Source organism: Anolis carolinensis, chromosome 1, assembly GCF_035594765.1.
Source record: "Anolis carolinensis isolate JA03-04 chromosome 1, rAnoCar3.1.pri, whole genome shotgun sequence".
Lineage (NCBI taxonomy): Eukaryota > Metazoa > Chordata > Lepidosauria > Squamata > Dactyloidae > Anolis > Anolis carolinensis.
The window spans coordinates 1,193,252-1,219,267 of NC_085841.1; the positions used below are offsets into that span (position 1 = coordinate 1,193,252).

The following is a 26,016-nucleotide window of genomic DNA, read 5'->3' on the forward strand; positions in this document are numbered from 1 at the left end:
TAATTTAATATTCTGATTTTATTATTATTATTATTATTATTATTTGCATACTGCTTTTTTCTCTTAAAGTAGTATGTAAATATAATAATTATAATAATAATGCAATATCCAATTCACATAGATCCTATTTTGCATCTCAACTAAGTTGCATTCTCCGTTCTATTTTTAATAATTCCGATTTATTTTTACATTGATCCTACATTATACCTTGCCTTATTTGTTTCTGATTTATTTTGCATGTATCATATATATATATATATATATATATTTAAAAAATCTCCAAATATAGAAAATTTCAGGCAGTGATGATGCTTGTTGGCTTCTTTCAAAGCACATCTCCCACATTGTATCTTCCCTTTGTTTTTAATGTAACATTTGGATCTGTTTTCCATATACTGTATCCTATTCTGCATCCTCCCTTCATGTTTATTTAATGTATTGATTTATTTTGAAAGGATCCAATGTCTCCCTGCCGAATAATAATATAATAACAACAACAACAATAACAACTTTATTCTTGTATGCCGTCTCCATCTCCCCAAAGGGGTGGCTTACATGAGAAAACTACCCAACCATAACATAAATTAATATATAACCCATATATTTAAAATACAATATAATACAGTTATAAAACAACATAACATAACGATTATTAAAACCAAGACATCAATTGCTATAAGGATCTCTTAAGTGGCTGCAATCCGTTGCTTTGCACAAAGGACATGGTCCGGCATTGTATCTGAATGTAGTTTTAGGCTCTGAGATAGTCAGATAAGGTGACCCAGGTGCAAAATGTCCCTGCTTTTTGGCCCGTTCCTGCATTGTCTTTGTGGGTCAATGAAGGAGATGCCTTGCCGTGCCTTTTATTTGGCCGGATTTGAAGGCTGGAGCTCCGTCTTGGCATCTTTGGCATGGTAGATGCTCCCACAGAAAGCTACAAACACCTTGGGAAACTACAACTCCCAGGATTACATAGCGCTGATCCAAGGCCGTTTAACGTGGTGCCAAACTTGCATTAATTCTACAGTGTAGTTGTTGCTCCTAAAGAATGCTGTAAAGACCTTGGGAAACTACAACTCCCAGGATTCCATTGCATTGATCCAATTTGCATTCATCCTGCAGCCTAGATTTGGAGGCAAGGGTGAACTACAAATCCCAGGATTCCACAGCATTGATCCGAGGCAGTTAAAAGTGGAGTCAAACTGCATTAATTCTGCAGTGTAGATGCTCTCAACGAATCCTATAAAGATCTTGGGAAGCTATGACTTCCAGGATTCGCTAGCACTGATCCAAGGTGGTTTAAAGCGGTGCCAAACTGCGTTGACTCTACAGTGTGGATACTCCCAAATAATCCTATTAAGACCTTGGGAAACTACAACTCCCAGGATTACATAGCACTGATCCAAGGTAGTTTAAAGCGGTGCCAAACTGCATTAATTCTACAGTGTGGATGCTCCCAAAGAATGTTATAAAGATCTTGGGAAACTACAACTCTCAGGATTACATAGCACTTGTCGAAGGTAGTTTAAAGTGGTGCCAAACTGCATTAATTCCAGAGTGTAGATGCTCCCAAAGAATGCTATGAAGACCTTGGGAAACGATTACTCCCAGGATTCTATAGCATTGATCCAAGGCAGTTAGAAGTAGTGTCCAACTGCATTAAATTTTTTAAAAATACCATCAATTATATTAAAAGCAGTTTAAAACATGCATTTAAATGTGTTGTCGAAGGCTTTCATGGCCGGGATCACAGGGTTGTTGTATGTCTTTCGGGCTGTGTGGCCATGTTCCAGAAGCATTCTCTCCTGACGTTTCGCCCACATCTATGGCAGGCATCCTCAGAGGTTGTGAGGTACCTCACAACCTCTGAGGATGCCTGCCATAGATGTGGGCGAAACGTCAGGAGAGAATGCTTCTGGAACATGGCCACACAGCCCGAAAGACATACAACAACCATGCATTTAAATGTTACAGTCTTTTGCAGTTTGCTTCCTTAGATGTGCAGCTATTTGGGGTTTTCCTATCCCAAGAGCAAAATTCATGTTTTTGAAACTGGGCCGAAATCCGGCTGCAGGAGGGAACGATTGAGCCCTTCCCATTATATCTTTTAATCCTATAATCCGAACACATTCGATTTTTTTCTCTACCGGGAACGGGAATTCATGGGGCCCAGCAGATGTTGGATTGCAGTAGACATTATTATTTACTGCTGGCTTAAAGGGGAATGTTTTATAAAATTGGGGGAATGCAATCATGATTTATTATTATTATTATTATTAATAATAATAATAATAATAATAATAATAATAATAATGAGATTTGTAGTTTGGCAAGGTGCTAGCCTAAAGACCTTGGGAAACTACAACTCTCAGAACAAAGTGTGCAAGGTATCCTTTGTCTGAGGGTCATTTTAGACACCGTATTTTTGCACAAGCATCTGCAGGAAGCAATTATAACATTAAGGGAATTCAATCTTATTACATAACTAGCTGTGCCCGGCCATGCGTTGCTGTGGCAAAGTGGTGGTGGTATTGGTTAAAAATTGTTTTGTAATTTTTATTTGACGTTATTTGCAATTTTTTATTAATTTTATTGTAAGTTATATTTTTATTTATTATATTTTATTATTTTCTTGTATTATTTTTAGTTATTTTCTGTTATTATAGTATTTTATTGTATTAATTTTTAGTGTTTTTTATTATTTTTTATTGGGTTGCTAGGAGACCAAGTTGGAGGAGCTTAGCCTTCTAACTGGCAGCAATTGGATAAAAGCAATTATTCTTCTCCCTCTAATTAGGACTTTATTTTTCTTTTCTTTTTGTTGTATCAACCTAGAGGCGTGGATAATGGGTTGTCTTGTCAAATTTCGAGGTTGGGGGGCCTGTAGTTTTGTTGTTTTGTGGGTCGCTGTGATGCCATCACTCTTTTATATATATAGATGATGATGATGATGATAATAATAATAATAATAATAATAATGGGATTTGTAGTTTGGCATGGCACTAGCACTTTTGGGCAGAGATGGCTAAATACCTTGGCAAACTACAACTCCCAGAACACAGTGTACAAGGCATCCTTCCTTTGAGAGTCATTTTAGACCCGTATATTTGCACAAGTGTGTGCATGAAGCAAAAGAGATGGGGGAAAAGAGCTTGTAAAACTGCAGCTCCCAGCATTCCATAGCACTGAGCAGTATTGATGCACCCCATTGTTATGACCCCATTATTATTCCACTTTGGGTTGCGTTCTACACAGTTGGAACTAATTTAGTTTAGACACCTTGTTTTTGCACAAGCAAAAGACCTTGTAAAACTGCAACTCCCAGCATTCCATAGCATTGAGCAATACTGATGCACCCCATTGTTATGACCCTATTATTATTCCACTTTGGGTTACATCTACACAGTTGGAACGAATACAGTTTGACACCACTTTAACTGCTATGCCTCAATGCTATGGAATCCTGGGAGTTATAGTTTGGTGAGACACCAACATTCTTGGGTAGAACTTGGGAAACTACAACTCTCAGAATACAGTATATGGTGCACCCTTCACCCCGAGGGTCATTTTAGACACCTTATTTTTGCACAAGCAAAAGACCTTGTGAAACTGCAACTCCCAGGATTCCATAGCACTGAGCAATACTGATGCACCCCATTGTTATGACCCTATTAGTATTCCACTTTGGGTTGTATTCTACACAGTTGGAACTAATTTAGTTTAGACACCTTATTTTTGCACAAGCAAAAGAGCTTATAAAACTGCAACTCCCAGCATTCCATAGCATTGAGCAATACTGATGCACCCCATTGTTATGACCCTATTATTATTCCACTTTGGGTTGCATCTACACAGTTGGAACTAATATAGTTTAGACACCTTATTTTTGCACAAGTAAAAGACCTTGTAAAACTGCAATTCCCAGGTTTCCATAGCATTGAGCAATACTGATGCACCCCATTGTTATGACCCTATTATTATTCCACTTTGGGTTACATCTACACAGTTGGAACGAATACAGTTTGACACCACGTTATCTGCCATGACTCAATGCTGTGGAATCCTGGGAGTTATAGTTTGGTGAGACACCAACACTCTTGGGTAGAACTTGGGAAACTACAACTCTCAGAATACAGTATATGGGGCAAACTTAACCCCGAGGGTCATTTTAGACACCTTATTTTTGCACAAGCAAAAGAGCTTGTAAAACTGCAACTCCCAGGATTCCATAGCATTGAGCAATACTGATGCACCCCATTGTTATGACCCTATTATTATTCCACTTTGGGTTGCATCTACACAGTTGGAACTAATATAGTTTAGACACCTTATTTTTGCACAAGCAAAAGACCTTGTGAAACTGCAACTCCCAGCATTCCATAGCATTGAGCAATACTGATGCACCCCATTGTTATGACCCTATTAGTATTCCACTTTGGGTTGCATCTACACAGTTGGAACTAATATAGTTTAGACACCTTATTTTTGCACAAGTAAAAGACCTTGTAAAACTGCAATTCCCAGGTTTCCATAGCATTGAGCAATACTGATGCACCCCATTGTTATGACCCTATTATTATTCCACTTTGGGTTACATCTACACAGTTGGAACGAATACAGTTTGACACCACGTTATCTGCCATGACTCAATGCTGTGGAATCCTGGGAGTTATAGTTTGGTGAGACACCAACACTCTTGGGTAGAACTTGGGAAACTACAACTCTCAGAATACAGTATACGGGGCAAACTTAACCCTGAGGGTCATTTTAGACACATTTTTGCACAAACAAAAGAGCTTGTAAAACTGCAGCTCCCAGGATTCCATAGCATTGAGCAATACTGATGCACCCCATTGTTATGACCCTATTAGTATTCCACTTCGGGTTGCATTCTACACAGTTGGAACTAATATAGTTTAGACACCTTATTTTTGCACAAGCAAAAGACCTTGTAAAACTGCAACTCCCAGCATTCCATAGCATTGAGCAATACTGATGCACCCCATTGTTATGACCCCATTATTATTCCACTTTGGGTTGCATCTACACAGTTGGAACTAATATAGTTTAGACACCTTATTTTTGCACAAGCAAAAGACCTTGTAAAACTGCAACTCCCAGCATTCCATAGCATTGAGCAATACTGATGCACCCCATTGTTATGACCCTATTATTATTCCACTTTGGGTTACATCTACACAGTTGGAACGAATACAGTTTGACACCACTTTAACTGCTATGCCTCAATGCTATGGAATCCTGGGAGTTATAGTTTGGTGAGACACCAACATTCTTGGGTAGAACTTGGGAAACTACAACTCTCAGAATACAGTATATGGTGCACCCTTCACCCCGAGGGTCATTTTAGACACCTTATTTTTGCACAAACAAAAGCGCTTGTAAAACTGCAACTCCCAGCATTCCATAGCACTGAGCAATACTGATGCACCCCATTGTTATGACCCTATTAGTATTCCACTTTGGGTTACATCTACACAGTTGGAACTAATTTAGTTTAGACACCTTATTTTTGCACAAGCAAAAGACCTTGTAAAACTACAACTCCCAGGATTCCATAGAATTGAGCAATACTGATGCCCCCAATTGTTATGACCCTATTAGTATTCCACTTTGGGTTGCATTCTACACAGTTGGAACGAATACAGTTTGACACCACTTTAACTGCTATGCCTCAATGCTATGGAATCCTGGGAGTTATAGTTTGGTGAGACACGAACACTCTTGGGTAGAACTTGGGAAACTACAACTCTCAGGATACAGTGTATGGTGCACCCTTATGTCTGAGCAGGGGTCCCCAAACTACAGCCCGGGGGCCACATGCGGCCCATTGAAGCCATTTATCTGGCCCCCACGGCACAAAGGCAGAAGAGGGTTGGGCTAAATGACCCAAGGGGTCTCTTCTTCTCTTCCAACTATTATTATTATTAATTATTAATTATTAATTACAATATTTATATCCCGCCCTTCTCATCCAATAGGGGACTCAGGGTGGCTTACAATAAAACACATATATAAATTGTACAATACATTGTGAATCAGTTAAAAAGTTATTAAATTACATCGGACATTCATAAAAACACTTATAAAATACAGATGGGCATGTTCCGAGTCTAAAAGACTGAGTCTGTCAATTGAGTTCCAGCATACATAATAATAATAATCAGTGCTGGTAATTGTTATTCGAAAGCTTTATTATTATTATTATCATCATCATTGAGGCTGGGAGATCATCTGTCAGGGGTGCTTTGCTTGTGCTTTTGGTGCTCAAAGGCAGAAGGGAATTGGACTCAATGGCCCAAAGGGTCTCTTCCAACCCTCATTATTATTATTATTATTATTATTATTATTATTATTATTATTATTATTATTATTTTATTGTATGACACAGCAAATAAGATAGACATGCTGGATTTCATATCACAAAATCACAAGTCAAACACTTCCCAAGCGTTTAGGACTGTGTGATGTATTGTGGGATGATGCGCGCAGATCCCAGCAGGGTGGCCTTTTGCAGTTGGCAGATGGTGATTTTGTCAATGTCTATTGTTTCCAAATGCCGGCTGAGATCTCTTGGCATGGCACCCAATGTGCCCATCACCACCGGGACCACCTGCACTGGTTTCTGCCAGAGTCTTTGAAGTTCAATCTTGAGGTCCTGATAGCGGCTGAGTTTTTCCTGTTGTTTTTCATCTATGCGACTGTCACCTGGGATGGCAACATCAATGATCCAAACCTTGTTCTTTTCCACAACTGTGATGTCTGGTGTGTTGTGTTCCAGAACTTTGTCAGTCTGGATTCGGAAGTCCCACAGTATCTTTGCGTGCTCATTTTCCAATACTTTTGCAGGTTTGTGATCCCACCAGTTCTTTGCTGCTGGGAGGTGGGACTTGAGGCATAAGTTCCAATGAATCATTTGGGCCACATAGTTGTGCCTCTGTTTGTAGTCTGTCTGTGCAATTTTCTTACAGCAGCTGAGGATATGATCAATGGTTTCGTCGGTTTCCTTGCAGAGTCTGCATTTTGGGTCATCAGCTGATTTTTCGATCTTGGCCTGAATTGCCTTTGTCCTGATGTCTTGCTCCTGGGCTGCAAGGATCAGGCCTTCTGTCTCCTTCTTCAGGGTCGCATTTGTGAGCCAGAGCCAGGTCTTCTATTATTATTATTATTATTATTATTATTATTATTATTATTATTATTATTATTTGCCTTTGTCCTGATGTCTTGCTCCTGGGCTGCAAGGATCAAGCCTTCTGTCTCCTTCTTCAGGGTCGCATTTGTGAGCCAGAGCCAGGTCTTCTATTATTATTATTATTATTATTATTATTATTATTATTATTATTATTATTTGCCTTTGTTCTGATGTCTTGCTCCTGGGCTGCAAGGATCAAGCCTTCTGTCTCCTTCTTCAGGGTCGCATTTGTGAGCCAGAGCCAGGTCTTCTATTATTATTATTATTATTATTATTATTATTATTATTATTATTATTATTTGCCTTTGTCCTGATGTCTTGCTCCTGGGCTGCAAGGATCAAGCCTTCTGTCTCCTTCTTCAGGGTCCCATTTGTGAGCCAGAGCCAGGTCTTCTTCTTGTCAGCTTTTCCTTCAATTTTGTCAAGGAACTTTCCATGCAATGTTTTGTTGTGGCAGCGGTCAGCTCTAGTTTGGGTAATAATAATAATAATAATAATAATAATAATAAATAATTTTATTGTATGACACAGCAAATAAGATAGACATGCTGGATTTCATATCACAAAATCACAAGTCGAACACTTCCCAAGCGTTTAGGACTGTGTGATGTATTGTCGGATGATGCGCGCAGATCCCAGTAGGGTGGCCTTTTGCAGTTGACAGATTGTAATTTTGTCAATGTCTATTGTTATTATTATTATTATTATTATTATTGCTTGGTGGCCAACTATAGTCCTTCCCACCAACGGTCCAAAAGATCGTGAACTGGCCCCCTGTTTAAAAAGTTTGGGGACCCCTGTGTCTGAGGGTCATTTATACACCACATGTTTTGCATAAGCATGTGCAGGGAGCATCATTGAACTCTGAGACAAGCCAAAGAGTCACACTCTCTCAGCCCAGGTGGCCTTTTGCAGGCAGTCCTTCATCTTTGCCTCTTTCCTCTTTGTTGCAAATTTGCTTTTTAAGCTTTGCGGCTATTGGGATCATCCTGTTCCTTAACTCTTGGGAACACTGCGATCTCTTTCTCTTTGTTCTCCTTCCAAAACAAGATGCCCCCAGATAGTGGCACTTGGATATTTAAAGCACAGGGCACCCGTGGGATCGATCGTATCTCGAATCCGCAGCCTGCAGGATGTGCCCCATTGTGTTTCCATGCAGTCGGCCAACACTATGTAACACGATTTGCGTTCCTGGGTTATCAATGCCATTTCCTAATTGGTTCTATCAAAAAAAAAAAACACGGGGAAAGTTTATTAAACTGCACAAGCTTTGTCTTTGCGAGAAGGATCTCCTGCTGCAGCACATTGTGATCTAGTTTTTCAATGGGTATTTCATGCAGTCTCAACCAATTCAACATCGTTTGTGCCACAAAAACGAAGTTTCTGGAATAGAACAACCATGGTGCAGCACTTTCAAATTAAACACCACACAATTAAATAGGAAATAACACCTTCAAACCAGGAACAGAACATTTTCCCCCCGGATTTTGTTACATAGTGTAATTGTAATAATTGCTTAGTTAGTGCAATGCTATAGGTAGGATTTGCAGAAACTGGGGGTGCATCTACACCAGGGGTCCCCATTGAAATGGCCCATTGAAGCCATTTATCCGGCCCCCGGCCCCTCCCTTGCCCGGTGCATGCCTTCCAGAGTTTTTCTTGTTTATAACAGTATTTGAATTAGTATTTAATTAATAATTAATTAATAATTAATTATCAAGGGGGTGCTATGCTAGTGCTTTTGGTGCAAAAAGGCAGAAGGGGGCTGGACTATATGGCGCAAGGGGTCTCTTCCAATCCTTATTTATTATTATTATTGACACAAAGACAGTATAACATAATTGGGGCCGGGCTGTGGCGCAGCTGGCTAGTAACCAGGTGCTATAAATCACTACTGACCAAGAGGTCATGAGTTCAAAGCCCGGGTTGGATTAAGCCTCCGACCATAAAAAAATAAAATAGCCCCGGCTTGCTGCTGACCTAGCAGCCCCGAAAGACAATTGCATCTGTCAAGTAGGGAAAATTTAGGTACGCTTTATGCGGGAGGCTAATTTAACTAATCTACAACACCATAAAACTGCTCACGAGGAAAAGAATGAGGAAGAACAGCCACCAATGGACGGTGAAGCAACAGCTCCCCCTGTGGCCGGAATTGTGAAGCTGGAAAGATGTTAAAAAAATGCCTCTGTGTCTGTCTAAAACTGAATGTTGTTTGTCTGTTGGCATTGAATGTTTGCCATATATGTGTTCATTGTAATCCGCCCTGAGTCCCCTTCAGGGTGAGAAGGGCAGAATATAAATACTGTAAATAAACACAGCAAACGAGATAGATATGCTGGATTTCGTATCATCACAATTTCCCAAGCGTTTAGGGCTGTGTGATGCATTATTATTATTATTATTATTATTATTATTATTATTATTATTATTAACAACAACATTGAGGCTGGGTGGCCATCTGTCAGGGGTGCTTTGCTTGTGCTTTTGGTGCACAAAGGCAGAAGGGGGTTGGACTCAATGGCCCAAGGGGTCTCTTCCAACCTTCTTTATTATTTTTATTATGATTATGATTATGATTGTTATTAACATTGAGGCTGTATTTGTTCCCGTTTGTTTGTTTTTACTTCAAAATAAGAGATGTGCAGTGTGCATAGGAATTTGTTTAGAGTTTTTTTTTTCAACTTTCGTCCAGCCCTCCAACGGTCTGGGAGACCGTGAACTGGCCCTCTCTTTAAAAAGTTTGGGGACCCCTGATCTAGATGGTCTCATAAGACCATAGATAAGGAAAGGGGCCCTCAAAGACCATCTAGATGATCTCATCGGGCCTTCAGAAGACCATAGATAAGGAAAGGGGCCCTCAAAGACCATCTAGATGGTTTCATAAGACCATAGAGAAGGAAAGGGGCCCTCAAAGGCCATCTAGACAATCTCATAAAACCATAGGTAAGAAAAGTGACCTCCAAAAGCCATCTAGATGGTCTCATAAGGCCGTAGCTAAGCAAAGAGACCTTCAAAGACCATCTAGACGATCTCATAAGACCATAGGTAAGCAAAGAGACCTCCAAAGACCAGGTAGACTTAGGTCAACTCTAAGTCTAAAGTTTAGGACAGGGGCCAGGTCAATGACCTTGGAGGGCCACATTCGGCCCCCGGGCCTTAGTTTGGGGTCCCCTGATCTAGATGGTCTTTGGAGGTCTCTTTGCTTACCCATGGTCTTATGAGATCATCTAGATCAGGGGTTCCCAAACCTAAACTTTAGACTTCAGGTTGACCTAAGTCTGAAATGCCTTGAAGGCACACAACAACAACAATCTTAATTTTGGACTATTTCATCCTCGTCTGGCCCCCTAACAGTCTGAGGGACTGTGAATCGGCCCTCCACTTAAAAAGTTTGAGGACCCCTGGTTTAGAAAATGTAAGTTCTATTCTGCAGTTACTCTGATGTAACTGTCAGGATTGCATACTATAGAATCCTGGGTTTTATAGTTTTTTGGGGCGGGGCAGAAAATTAAAGCTTTCTGGTCAAGAATGCTATACATCAGAGGTCCCCAAACTAAGGCCCGGGGGCCGGATGCGGCCCATCGAAGCCATTTATCCGGCCCCCCATGGCACAAGGGCAGAAGGGGGTTGGGCTAAATGACCTAAGGGGTCTCTTCTCTTACAACCCTTATTATTATTATTATTATTATTATTATTATTATTATTATTATTATTATTTTATTATGGCACAGCAAACAAGATAGACATGCTGGATTTCGTTTCACAAAATCACAAGTCAAGCACTTCCCAAGTGTCTAGGACTGTGTGATGTATTGTCAGATGATGCGTGCAGATCCCAGTCGGGTGGCCTTTTGCAGTTGGCAGATCGTAATTTTGTCAATTATTATTGTCATTATTATTTGAAACGCAACAAGATGAGTCCACAGCAGACATTCTGCTGGCTGTTGTATTGGATCACACGTCGGACCCTTCCTAAGTGTCTAGGACTGTGTGATGTATCCGCGAATAATGCGGGCAGATGGCCTTCTGCGCTGACAGATGGTAATTTTGTCAGTGCTGATTGTGTTTAAGTGCAGGCCAAGGTCTTTAGGCGCTGCAGCCAGTGTGCCGATCACCACTGGGACCACCTTGATTAGCTTGTGCCAGAGTCTTTGCAGTTCGATCTTTAAATCCTCATACTGTGGCAGCTTTTCCAATTGTTTCTCCTCAATCTTGCTGTACCCTGGGATTGCAATATTGACAATCCATACTTTGTCTTTTAATTGAGAATTATTAATTATTATTATTTTATTATAATTATTATTATTAACATTGAGGCGGGGTGGCCATCTGTCAGGGATGCTTTGCTTGTGCTTTCGGTGCACAAAGGCAGAAGGGGATTGGACTCAATGGCCCAAAGGGTCTCTTCCAATCCTCTTTTTATTGTTGTTGTTGTTATTATTGTTATTATTATTATTCATTATTATTATTATTGCTCGGCCCACTATAGTCTGGCCCTCCAACGGTCCGAAGGATCATGAACTGGCCCCCTGTTTAAAAAGTTTGGGGACCCCTGCTATACATAATAGCTTATGGAACTACAAATCCCAAGATTCCACAGGGCAAAGGTATGGCACTATGGCAACCACTGCATTGTAGAATTAATTCACTTTGTCACCATTGCTAGAGCCCTGGTTTGATGCTATGGAATCCTGGAAATTGTAGCTTTCTAAGGTCTTTCGCCTTCTCTGCCCAAGGATGCTAGTGCATTGCCAAACTACAACTCCCACAATTCCATAGTATTGAACCATGGCAGTTCAAGAAGTGCCAAAGTGTGTTAATTTTACAGTGTAGAGATGCACCTTGAGTTTCTTATTCTATTTTCTGTTCTATTTCTTCCGTTCAATTCCTGGAAGTTGTAGTTTCATGAGGCGCTGGCTGTCTTTAGCCGAGAAGGCCTTGTAAAACTACGACTCTGAGGTTTTCATATCACAGAGCCATGGGGACTGAAACGGGACCAAACTGCATTAATTCTTCAGTGTAGATCTTTACAGTGCTTTCAAAATCTTGCAATGTAGAAAAAAAAAGACTTGAAATGTTTAGCTTCTTATGTGCTTAACTACACAGAAGCCATCTGTTTCCAACTGCTATAGAGTCCTGGGATTTGTAGTTCTGCAAGGGTATTATTTAGCACACTCTAACAGACAACTATATTGTCCCATCAAATTGGGTTGTATATACCCTGTTCTGGAAGCTTTTAAAGAGAAGCTGGATGGGATTCCACCTAAGCACTGGGAAGCATTTTGTGACTGCAAGAACGGTTTCTGAATTTGGTTGCTAAGCAGGGTCAGTCCTGGATGGCCCTTGGATGGGAGACCAACACAAAAGTTTCTCCTGGTGATTTTTCGGAGAAAGAATTCCGCAAGCAAATGGCCAGACATGTAATAGGAGTCATGCCTGGCATTTCGAGACATTTTCATAGGCAGACGCAGGAAACAAATTGCAAAATCTCTTCTTGCAAGATCCGAATGCGTTCCAACTTTGCTGTGATTCAAAGGGCAGCACGTTTGCAGCATTCACGGCTCTCTTTTCTTTCCAGAAAACAGGCCCCATGGAAATGCCAGCTCCTTGGCCCAGTTTCCAGGGGTATCTTTTCATCCGAAAAGGTTGGAAATGCCTTTCCTCGTCACCTGGGGAATGGGACAATGGGAGGCTTTCATGGGCAAAGCGCCTCTTAAGTGGCTGGCAAAATGGCCTGGCTCCTTGCCCTTCTGATCCTAGAAAGTACAAAGGAGTTGGTCGTAATTAATAAATACCCCGCTTTCTTGATCTAGAGCCCAAGCCGCTCTCATGAGCGTGAAAACAATGCAATTTTAAATCCTAAAAATAGATATTCAATTATTAAAGCAGCTCGGTTTTGCCAGGGGACTAAGTGTTGGCAAGGCTTCTATGCACAGCATTTTGTAATAATAATAATAATACATATATTAAAGCAGGGCAGTTTTGTCCCACCACCGTCTCAAGTGTGGTTGGTGGAGATGAGAGAGAGGGTCTTTTCGGTGCAATAATGTTTTTACTGAGTGTCGTGTTTAAATTTATTGTTTTCTCTAATTGGGAATTTTTATTATAATGGGTATGTTATCGTCATTTTATATTTTTGATATTAACTGAAGTAGTTGTGACATTGGGTGTTTGCCATTTAAATGTATGTTAACTGCCCTGAGTCCCTCTGAGGAGAGAGGGCGGTCTAGAAATAAAGTTTTATTGTTATTTATTATTAAAAACTGAGCAATTTTATTTGTATGTTATAGGTGTGTTGGTAGTGGTTGTTGTTATATTTTTTGTGTTATTGTTTTATACTTATGTACCATTTTATGTTATGTGCTGCACCCTGGAGTGCCTTTGTGAGTCATCTCAAGTACTTTTGGGGAGATGATCATGGGATATAAATAAAGATTTATTGGAACTTATGCCTCAAGTACCACCTCCCAGCAGTAAAGAACTGGTGGGATCACAAACCAGCTGTCAGCTCTAGTTTGTAGTGCGGTTTTCTTATACTGGTTTTTTGTCTGCTATGCTTTGAGGAGTTTCTAATTTTTTACTTCAATCAAAATTATTATTATTATTATTATTATTATTATTATTATTATTATTAGCTTGGGGACCCGGCGGTACCCGGGTTATTGTTTGTTTTGGGATGTTAGGTAATATCGCTTAAGTTTGATCCGGATCTGTCATTGGCTGGGTTCAGTGCTGTCTGGATAAGAGTGAACTACAACTCCCAGATCTGAGGTCAATCATCCTCAAACCAGGCCTGTATGCACAGTTGGCCATGTTGGGTCTGTGCCTGGTCCAGATCTGACATCAGGTGGGTTCAGTGCTTTCTGAACGCAGGTGAACCACAACCCCCAAAATCTAGGTCCATTCCCCTAAATTCCTGCAGTATGTTCAGTTGGTCGTTGGGCTTCTCTGTGCCAAGTTTGGTCCCAGTCGATGATTGGTGGGGGTCACAGTATCTGTGAAGGTACTGCAAGTCCCATTATCCATGACAAGTTTGGTCCAGATCCATCGTTAGTTGGGTTCACAGTGATCTCTGGGTGTGGGTCAAGTACAACTCCTGTAAATTATGGTGAATTCTCCCCAAACCCTTTGTTCAGTTGCTGATCAATTTCTCTGTGAACTGTGTGCCATAGGAAAAGGTAGGAAAGGGTTAAGGGAGAGGCAGTGGGCGGGGTCATGCAAATTAAGGCACCCTGGGATGTCCATTCTGGAGGAAAAACAGAACATCTAGGCCGAAATTGTCCACGCATGAAAGCTTTCTATTATGTGTATAGATAGCCAAACGAACCCTAAAACTCTTCCATCTTTCATTGGAATCCAAATTCCTTGCAATGCCTGGCAATGATGGTGTTGGAAGCATAAACTAAAGCAGACATGGGCACACTTGGGCCCTCCTTCCAGGTGTTTGGACTGCAACTCCCACCATTCCTAACAGCCTCAGGCCCTTTCCTTTCCCAGCTGTGAACATCTGGAGAACAGCTCCCCAAGGCCGGGCAGATGTACAAAAAAACCCAGAAGGCTCCGGATTCATAACACAAGCATATGTGCATGTGTGACAAAGCAGACCCAGGTGGGGTCAAACTGCTTTCATTCTACAGTGCAGATCAGGCATGGTCAAACCTTGGCCTTCCAGGTGTTTTGGACTTCAACTCCAACTTCAACAGCCTCAGACCCTTTCCTTTTCCCCCTCAGCCGCTTAAGCGGCTGAGGGGGAAAAGGAAGGGGCCTGAGGCTGTTAAGAATGGTGGGAGTTGCAGTCCAAAATACCTGGAAGGAAGGCCGAAGTTGGCCCATGCCAGTTCTAGTCCCAGCCAATTAGGTTTAATAATGCATATCTAGTTTAAGCCACAATCTGCTCCTGGTCTTCTTTTGGCAGAGATCGTGGAGCTTTTCCATCTTCTGCTTCTGTTATCTATTTGATTCCTACATTACCCATCAAGTGATGTCCACATATACAGTCACTTAAGCGGCTGAGGGGGAAAAGGAAGGGGCCTGAGGCTGTGAGGAATGGTGGGAGTTGCAGTCCAAAACACCTGGAAGGAAGGCCAAAGTTTGCCCATGCTTGGTCTAAAAGCACTGCTTGCCTCCTTTACTTTTGTTTCCCTTTTGTGGATTTATTCAGCATGCCAATACATCCCACTGCCGGTTAAAGAGAAACCAAAACCCATTATGTAACATCGAATTCAATTCCCGGAAATGTTGTTGCATTCCAGATTAGTGTCTGAAATCCCACTCCCTGGGGAAATTGGGTATTACGGGTCCCATAACCCACCTCCCCCTTGCGTTAGGATCAAAATAGCTTGTATGTTGTATTCTTTGATTCTGGGAAGAAGGATCCAAATCAAAGTAACTTTTCCCCGCAGGTTTCATTCAAAGCAGGATTTGTAAACAGTTCAGAAGTGATTCCTCTCCAGCCGCTTCTTGTTTCCAAGGGATGATGGTTACGTAATCCTTTTTTATTTATCGGAAAGCCCGGCTTTAGCGTAAAGGCTGCCTTCTGCCTCCCGGCTGCAAACGCTGTGGAATCTAGGTCAGCCAAGGCTTCCAACTGGATCCTGGAGCAGGAAGGGAACCCTGAAGGTTATCTAGTCCACCCCATTCTCCCAGACCAGAAAGGCACCACCTAAGCCCTCCTAACAGATGGCCATCCAGCCATTTCAAAGCCTTCATCAGAGGATTCTATACTTCACTAGAGTTGTTAGGGAACCGCAAAGGCCATCTAGTCCAACCTTGTTTTGCCACAAACCTTGTTTGTCTCTTGCCTGGGCGGCATCCTTTGTTCAGAGTCATTAGCCATCCCTGGGGCTCCTCTGCCCTCAGAGTGTTGCTTCCCATCTACTATTCTGATTTTTGAGTTTTTTTAATACTGGTAAGAGACAAACCTTTCCAATGCTAATTAGGGTGATTAATTGCAACATTAATGCTGACTTCCAACTGACAAAGGACTCTTGTCACACCCTGGACTCTCCACAGATATATGTTTACCTTCCTTGCCTAGTTTATCCGTGCCTCACCACCTCTGAGGATGCCTGCCATAGATGTGGGTGAAACGTCAGGAGAGAATACTTCTGGAACATGGCAACACAGCCCGAATTTAGCACCAAAATATCACGATATATTGAAAACATTGACTACAAAAATGGCTTGGATTATCCAGAGGCTTGGATAAGCGAGTGTTGGATAAGTGAGACTCTACTGTAAATAATAAACAAACAAAAATGGCCTCCCTATACATATTTGAATATTCTCCACTATGTGAACTCTCATTCTCCACTTCTCCAAACTCGGCCCCTTCAGTTTCTTTCAGCAATTATGACACAATATTTTTCTTGATGCTGCCTGGAATCACATTGGCTTTTTAAGCTGCTGCGTTACACTGTTGGCTCAGGTTCACTTTGGGGTCCAATAAGACCCTTAGATCCCTTTCAAATGGACTGTTTCCAAGCCAGGTGTCACCCATCCTGTAACAAAGAATATATACCTTTGGCTTATCTAAAATTGACCAATGGCTGAGGGTCTTCCTCACCTTCCACACCTACTTGGCATAAATGATACTTGTGACCTCACTTGTTTAGGTGTTATTGCCCCATTTGTCTTGGCTGCTTCTGCTTTCCAGATGCCGTGTTCTGCCCTCCATCCTTGGATTACTTGTTTGTTTTCATGGCTAGACATATTGGCACATCTTGTGTCCATTGGCTGGAGCTTGGGCTATTCATCGGAGTAAAAAAAAAATTCTGGAAATGTTGATGCCATGGGAGGAAGAAAAGGCAATTTTCAGAAATGCGCCCTTTTCAGAGAGAAATATACTTTTCGTTACTTTAAGAACATGAAAGACATGATATGCTTTTGCACAAGGACATGTTGGTTGCATTAAAAGTATAGTCTGTTCAAACAATAGTTAGATATTGAATTTTCTTCCTTTTGTTGTTACAAGGAACTGTTTATCCGGACAATAGTTTCAAAGTGTAATCCATTATCTTTTCCTTTGCTGGGTGCATCTCTGGGTGAGATTTGGTGTTACTTTAGCCACTATGACTCAGTGTAGTGGAATCCTGGGATTTGTAGTTTGGCAAGGCTTTTTAGACTTAATAATAATAATACTTTATACCCATCTTCCTAAGAGGACTCGGGCGACTTACATGGGGCAAACCCCAAACAACATAATCGGATAAAAACAACGTACATACAATTCACAATATAACAAAAACAAAATTCAATATATTTATTTTATTTTATTTACAGTATTTATATTCCGCCCTTCTCACCCCGAAGGGGATTCAGGGCAGATTACAATGAACACATATATGGCAAACATTCAATGCCAACAAACAACATACAGTATAGACAGACACAGAGGCATTTAACATTTTTCCAGCTTCACGATTCCGGCCACAGGGGGAGCTGTTGCTTCACCGTCCACTAGTGGCTGTACTTCCTCATTCCTTTCCTCGTGTTTTGCTGCCAGTTTTATGGTGTTGTAAATTAGTCAAATTAGCCTCCTGCATAAAGCGTACCTAAATTTCCCTACTTGACAGATGCAACTGTCTTTTGGGGCTGCATAGGTCAACAGCAAGCCGGGCTATTTAATGGTCGGGGGCTTAACCCAACCCGGGATTTGAACTCATGACCTCTCGGTCAGTAGTGATTTATTGCAGCTGGTTACTAGCCAGCTGCGCCACAGCCCGTCCCAAATAAATAAAGCAGAAGTATTATAATAACTAATAATATCAATCAGCCATCAATACAATTCTGTCATCTACATGGGAGAAGGAACTGAAGCATCTATACAAGAGTACAAGAATGAGATTAAATGAATAGATAATAAAATAAGGACCTAATAAATCTTCTCTGCCTCAAAGTGCAACTACAAATCCCAGGTTTCCATTGCACTGAGTTGCGATTTAGTGCGGTCCCAGAATCCTTTAACAGCCAAGGCTTTTATGAAGACCTTGCAAAACTACAACTCCCAGGATTGGAGAGCATCAAGCCCTTCAAGTGGGTGGCATCAAGCTGTATCAATTCCCTGATGTAGATACATCCCAAGCTTTCTTTTTCTCAACCAAAGTTAGGTCTCAACCATTGATATATAGGATTTAAACAACCTTTCCAGACTTATTTTTATGTTGTTGTTGTTGTTATTATTATTAACACAAAGACATAGTATGACACAGCAAATGAGATCTATATGCTGGATTTCATATCACAAAATCACAAGTTGAACACTTCCCAAGTGTTTTGGACTGTGTGATGGATGGATTATTATTGTTGTTATTATTATTGATGGTCACACACGGTCCAGGGTAACTCCCAGGTATTTTCGTATGTTGCAATGCTCCAGTGGGATTCCTTCCCAGATCATCCTCAGAGCTCGAGGTGCTTGTCTGTTTTTAAGGTGAACAGCACATGCCTGCATTTTAGATGGATTAGGAATCAGCTGGTTTCCCCTGTAATAGGCAGTAAGAGCACCTAAAGCTTCAGAGAGCTTCTATTCAACCCTTTCAAAGCTCCCTGCTTGAGCGGTGATGGCACGATGGTCAACATAGATCAGTGGTTCTCAATCTTCCTGATGCCGCGGCCCCTTAATACAATTCCTCATGCTGTGGTGACTCCAACCATAAAATTATTTTTGTTGCTACTTCCTAACTGTACTTTTGCTACTGTTATTATTCGTAATGTAAATATCTGATATGCAGGATGCATTTTCATTCACTGGACCAAATTTCGCACAAATACCCAATATGTCCCCATTTGAATACTTGTGGGGCTTGGTAGGGGATTGATTTTGCCATTTGGGAGTTGTAGTTGCTGGGATTTATAGTTCACCTCCAATCAGAGCCGGTCCAAGGTAATTTTCAAGTGTAGGCGAACAGAAATCCCCCCCCCGCCAAAAAAAACCAATCACTGAAAAATAAGTGTTGGATAAGCAAAAATGTTTGATAATAAGGAGGAATTAAGGAAAAGCCTAAATGAACAACACTCTGAAAATGGGAAATCCAGACAGAAAGCAATCAGGGCCAAGTAACACCCCCCAACCAAGGATGCTCCCAGGGAGGAAGCCCCACTTGCCTTGCTTCCTAGGCTTCCTACAGAGGAGGAGGCTGAGTTGGATGACCCAGTAGTCTGAATCAGTACAACTATTTCTGACAATTTATGTCAGATTTTCTCAAACAGACATTTTCCAGAAGTGCTGGACATTCATTACTGCCATCTCTGCCTTGCACATCCATTAGAAAGTGTAGATTCTATATCTCTGCTAAACTAAATAGTTGCATACAGGTGTTAAAACTTTAATCCTCGGGAAAATCTACTTATAAATGAAGGTACTATGACTTATTTAACAATTTCCCTCCTTTCTCATAAATGGGGCCAAAAGTGGCTCACCTATGAATTAAAACAAGCTCCATAAATTAAAAAGTAACAGTAGAAAATGAACATTCAATTAAATAAGTGTGTATGCATTAAATTAATTCACCCAAGTTAGGTAAGATAAGCAATACTTACTTCACAGGCTTCCCAAAAACCATATTGTCTTCCTAGGCTCCTTTCTGCCGCAGGAGACAGGAGTTGCCTCGATGGCGCCCCCAACAACATGGCGCCACAGGCAAATGCCTAGTTTGCCTGGTGGTAGAACCGCCTCTGCCTCCAATCAAAGAGTATTCTGAACCCCACCAACGATGGAATTGAACCAAACTTGTCACACAGAACTCCCACGACCAACAGAAAATACTGGAAGGGTTTGGTGGGCATTGACCTTGAGTTTTGGAGTTGTAGTTCACCTAAATCCAGACCTCACTGTGGACTCAAACCATGATGGATCTGGACCAAACTTGGAATGAATACTCTATAGGCCCAACTGTGAACACTGGTGGAGTTTGGGGAAAATAGACCTTGACATTTGGGAGTTGTAATTGCTGAGATTTATAGTTCACCTACAATCAAAGAGCCCCTTGAACCTCACCAACAATAGAATTGGGCAAGTCGGGCTATTGGTGGGAGAATTTAACGTTGTTTCAAAAAGCAAGAGGACAGGCGAAGAGATCTTTAGCCTTCTCTGTCAAAGGGATTCCTAAGATAATCAGAAATATGCGTTTTTGATGGTCTTTGGTGACCCCTCTGACACCCCCTTGTGACCCCCCCCCCAGGGGTCCCAACCCCCAGGATGAGAAACGCTGGCATAGATGAAACACTATTTCATCTATGTTGAAAGTTTCATTACTGCTGATGAAGGTCATGATGATGATAAAGGGAATGATAATAACAAAGAATTATCTACAGCAACTATTTATATAGTGTTTCCCCTCCCAAGAATCAAGGCTCAAGGAGCGTTGATTTTGCATTCAATCTGGACTCTCTTCACTGTTTCTGCAGGATCCTGGAATTTCTTCTGCGGAGAAGATGATGCCCAGCCAACTGCTTCCGCTGCTGGGATTTCTAGTTTTCCTGGAGGGAGCCCTTTGCATTCTTCCTCCCCAAAAACTGCAAGGTAAGTAGGATTTCAAGCATTCCCAGTTTTGCAGGGATAATCCCATTTAATCCTCTATCTTCCCATTTTTAAGATGCTCTTAAAATGTCCCAGTTTCTCTCTCCTCTTTCCTCCTTCTACTCGGCTTGCTGCAAAATACAAAAATAGTTTAAAATTAATGGGGGAGAGGAATGGAGGGGTTGAATCTTGTTTTCCCAATGGCATCATGCAAAAGCTGTAGTGTTTTAATTATTTTAAGCATTTTGACTGTTTTAATAATTATTTATTATTATTTGTTATTTTATTTACAGTATTTATATTCCACCCTTCTCATCCCGAAGGGGACTCAGGGCAGATCACAACGCACACATAGATGGCAAACATTCAATGCTATTTTTAGTCATACAAGGCAGATACCCTGTTTCCCCTAAAATAAGACATCCCCAGAAAATAAGACCTACTAGAATTTTGCTGAATTGCTAAATATAAGGCCTCCCCTGAAATTAAGACCTAGCAAAGTTTTTGTTTGGAAGCATGCCTGCCAAACAGAACACCAGAGCATGCAGGATCGGTAAATGTACGTACCATAAAGTGTTATACATGGAAATATTGGTAGTAACAAGAAATTCTTAATAGGATTCACAGTTTGTCTGGTTATGCTGGTTTGTGATGACAACCACTGTACAGTATATAATAAATGTTCATTTTTTTTGTTCAACAATAAATGTGAATTCTTCTTCATGGAAAAATAAGACATCCCCTGAAAATAAGACCTAAAGCATCTTTGGGAGCAAAAATTAATATAAGACACTGTCTTATTTTCGGGGAAACACGGTAGTTATTTTGGTATCTTCCAAACTTCTGCGCCTGGAGGTTATGTTCTATTTCGGCCACAGGGGGAGCTGTTGCTTCATTTACTATGACGCCAAGCCCATTTGTTCGTAGTATTTCCTCCTTGTTCTTTGATCGCCAGCATTTTTATGGTGTTATAAAATACCTTCCTGCTTTTTAAGTGGTGCCTAATTTCTCTACTCACCGCTGCAGCTGTTTTCATACTACTTAGGTGGACAGTAAACTAGGCGAATGGTCAGGTGCCCAATCTGACTCAGGCTTCAAACTTGCCACCTTCCGGTCAGCAGTGATCTATTGCTACTGGCGATTAACCAGCTGTACTACAGCCCTGTTCTAGGTTTTATTTTGTTCCATGTTGTAACTTTCAAATTGTGTTGTATTTTATGTTATGAACTGCTAGGGATCCTGTTTAAGAGAGGAAAGAGGAATAATAATAATAATATTAATAATAATGGCAACAGCAGCTTGTCTGGCTTGTCTGTTCATTCTTTGGCCACTTTAACCATACTTTCCCATCTTGGTTTTCTTTTGTTGAAACACTGGAGGGTCATTCCTATATTTGGGTCCATATTTTTTGAGGTCCAGAAAAGATTCCTAGCACACTTCCACACTTGAAATGCAACTTTATTTACAGTTTTATTTGGGTTCCAGGGCTGTGCAAGAATGATGTTATTGTGTTGTCGAAGGAGGCCCATTGACCCCAACAATGGAATGTTGGGGGAAAGTGGCAAAACAAACTTCCAATAAATAAAATAGACAAACTCCCAATAGGATCCACAGAGAACAGAAAACCCCAGCTATACCGGAATATGTTAAAGAAATTAGAACAACATAGTAAAACAAAGATCAAAGACTTACTGAAATCCGACGGAACAGTCAAACAATGGGAGGAGATAAAAGATATCTACTCATATTTTGCTTTCAAATCTCTAGGTAGGCAGAAGCTGTCAAGAGGTTGACAGTTTGAATCCCAGGTCAGGGTGAGCTCTTGACTTTTAGCCCAGCTTCCGCCTACCTGGCTGTTCAAATGCAAAATATGAGTAGATAAATAGGGACTGCTTTAAAGCAGGGAGGTATTTAAGGCACCTAGAAGGAAATGCTAGGAAAATGCCGGCGATTTGATCAAAAGGAGGATGTTTAGGAACAAAGCTCTTTGGCAGGGAGTTGGGACGACAGGAACCGAGCGCAAGCCTCCAAGATGCCGAAGATGGTGAAAGCCTATATACCCCTATCTATGTACAATTGTCTGTCTTGTCAGTGTATAAACAACATATACTGTGTGTATATTCTGTGATCCACCCTGGGTCCCCTTCGGGGTGAGAAGGGTAGAATATAAACACTGTAAATAAATAAATCTATCTAAAATCACTCTATCTCATCTGTCAATCTATTATCCCTGTCTTACTACACTATGTTTCTGGTTTGGCTCAATGGTGTGGCCCTTCCTTTGAAAGTCGTCGTTCTACACCAGAAACTTCCATTTTTGTGGCATAAACTATGTTGAATGGGTTGAGCCTTGATGAGACATTCATTTAAAGCTATTGCAAAATGTGCTGCAGGAATGTCCTTTCTGGAAAAACAACCTTGTGGCAATTTAAAAAACTTTCCCCATGTTTTGATGATAGAACCAATTAGGAAATGACATTTATAACCCAGGAACGAAAATGGTGATCCACAGTGTTATTATTATTATTATAATATTTATATATGTGGGATAATGTCTGTGATGTGGATAGCCACATAAATAAACCTCAAGCCAGTAGGATAATTTCTTTTTAAAATCCCCCAAATGCCATTTTCTTTTGTAGAGTTACTCATTTCGGAACTGGCCTCTTGCCCAGTGAAGTCGGTCTTCCCGAAAAGTGACTCATTTATAATTAGTGGTGGCTAGTAATTATTGTTTTCCGCCTGGTTGCTTTGGAAAGGGAAGAGAGGCTGGAGATGGGACTTCGGTCCTTTTTTGCTGCCAAATACTGCAGGCTGGGACCTCCAAATTCCAGGAAAAGTTCCATCTTTTTTGGTCTGCCACTCCACAAAATCCTCATTCAGTTTGTAATAAAATAAATGTTTAATGAGCCCTTTAGCTGCAGTGAATGTGAAGGGCTGACGAAATGGGATTCATTGAGTTGTCAAAGGCTTTCATGGCCAGAATCACTGAGTTGCTGTGAGTTTTTCAGGCTGCATGGCCCATGTTCCAGCAGCATTCTCTCCTAACGTTTCACCTGCATCTGTGGCTGGCATCTTCTGGCAGTGAGGCAAGTGGGGTGTATGTGGAATAATATCCAAGGTGGGAGGAAGAACCCTTGTTGTCTGTTTGAAGCAAGTGTGGATGTTGTAGTTAGCAAGCTTGAATGGCATGTGTAGCCTTGAAGTTTGCAAAGGTGAAGGTATTTGCATGAAGGTAGCCTGGCTGTTGTTGCCTGGAGGCATCCTCTGTTTGGCTAGTGTTAACTGGCCTTTGATTGCTTGCTGTTGCAATTAGCCAGCTAGATTATCATGGGTAGCCTTGAAGTTTGCAAAGTCAATCAGTAAGGGTATTTGCATGGAGGTAGCCTGGCTGTTGTTGCCTGGAGGCATCCTTTGTTTGGGCAGTGTTAACTGGCCCTTGATTGCTTGTTGTTGCAATTAGCCAGCTAGATTATCAAGTGTAGCCTTGAAGTTTGCAAAGTCAATCAGTGAGGGTATTTGCACGAAGGTAGCCTGGCTGTTGTTGCCTGGAAGCAGCCTGTGTTTGGGCAATTTTAACCGGCCCTTGGTCGGCTGCCTGGAGTTCTCCTGTTTCTGAGCGGTGTTCCTTATTTACTGTTTTGATTCTGGTGTTTTTTCAATACTTTTAAAATAGAGGTTGCCTGGTCTTTAATACAAAGGCCAGGCTATCTCTATGCAGATACGCTCACTGATTGACTTTGCAGCTTTCTGGCTATTCAGTAGTATTCAAGCTGCTTCATGACTACTCAGTGCTATTCAAGCTGCTAATTGCAACATTCACACTTGCTTTAAACAGACAAGGGTTCTCCCGCTATGGACATTATTCCACAGGTATATATATACACTCCACTTGCCTCATTTCCAATAGATCTTTGAACAAACCTCTGAGGATGCTTATCATAGATGCAGGTGAAATGTCAGATGAGAATGCTACTGGAACATGGCCATACAGCCCGAAAAACCCAGTCACTCATGGATTCATTAAGTGTGCGTGTCGATGACTTATGGTCTAAGCCAGTCTTGGCCTATCTTTGGCCCTCCAGGTGTGTTGGACTTCAACTCCCACAATTCCTAACAGCCGGCACCTTTATTATTATTATTATTATTATTATTATTATTATTATTATTATTATTTACAGCATTTATATTCCGCCCTTCTTTCTCACCCCGAAGGGGACTCAGGGCGGATCACATTACACATATAGGCAAACATTCAATGCCTTTTAACATAGAACAAAGACAAACAAACATAGGCTCTGAGCGGGTCTCGAACTCATGACCTCCTGGTCAGAGTCATTCATTGCAGTTAATTGCAGCTGGCTTGCTCTCCTGCCTGCGCCACGGCCCGGGCCTTTATCTATCACATACAACCTGTACACTTTCCATACAAATACCTACTGAACTAATCTATAAATCGTCCCACTCATTGTTTGTTGATTTCAACTTATTTGTTGGTCCCTTTCAGTAATCATCATAAACCTTTCAGTAAACGCATAATCATCAATAACATTATTAAATACACATATTAAAACTTATTTCTACATATATTAAAATACACAGAATAAGGATTAAAACATAGTGAACACAAGAAGGCACATAGTGTATTCTTGTATGGCAGGAATGGGTCAGGCTGGATGTCCTTTGGGGGCCCCTTCCCATCCTGTGTTTCTATGATTCCTTGTCCTTCTTTCCTTCCCTGCAGAGCTCTCTGACACGGGGAGCCAGTACATCGACTCGGAGCTGGAAAATGCCATCAACGGGGTCCGGCAGATGAAGCAGCTGATGGACCAGACCAGCGATGACCACCGGCGGATCCTGAGCAGCCTGGAAGAGACCCAGAGGCAGAAGGAGGTCGGTGGCCGCCCCCAGGGTCTTCCTTTCCCCTGAATTCCCCTCTTAGAGTCATTCCCCCAAACTGCAAATCCCAGGGTTACCGTTGGATGGAGTCCTGCCAGTCGAAATTGCATATAATTGTCATGCTGTGTAGTGCAGGACAGGATTTGGAGCATTAGGCTTCTCCTTTCATTGCCATCATTCCTTCCAATGTGACATTGGAATGAATATATATATATCTATATATATAAAAGAGTGATGGCATCACGGCAATTCACAAAACAACAAAAGTACAGGCCCCCCAACCTCAAAATTTGACAACACAACCCATCATCCACGCCTCAATGTTGATACAACAAAAAGAAAAGAAAAATAAAGTCCTAATTAGAGGGAGAGCAATAATTTTTTTTAT

General features: G+C 41.2%; 1 protein-coding gene across 1 annotated transcript in view; it reads left to right on the forward strand.

Annotated features, from left to right (window-relative positions):
* clu (clusterin) overlaps positions 1-26,016 on the forward strand; it is a 52,571-nt gene that overhangs the window by 13,286 nt on the left and 13,269 nt on the right. Inside the window, exons 3-4 of the mRNA XM_062968764.1 lie at positions 20,618-20,732; positions 25,474-25,622. Coding sequence (XP_062824834.1) covers positions 20,618-20,732; positions 25,474-25,622 — 264 coding nt within the window. The remainder of the gene's footprint in view (positions 1-20,617; positions 20,733-25,473; positions 25,623-26,016) is intronic.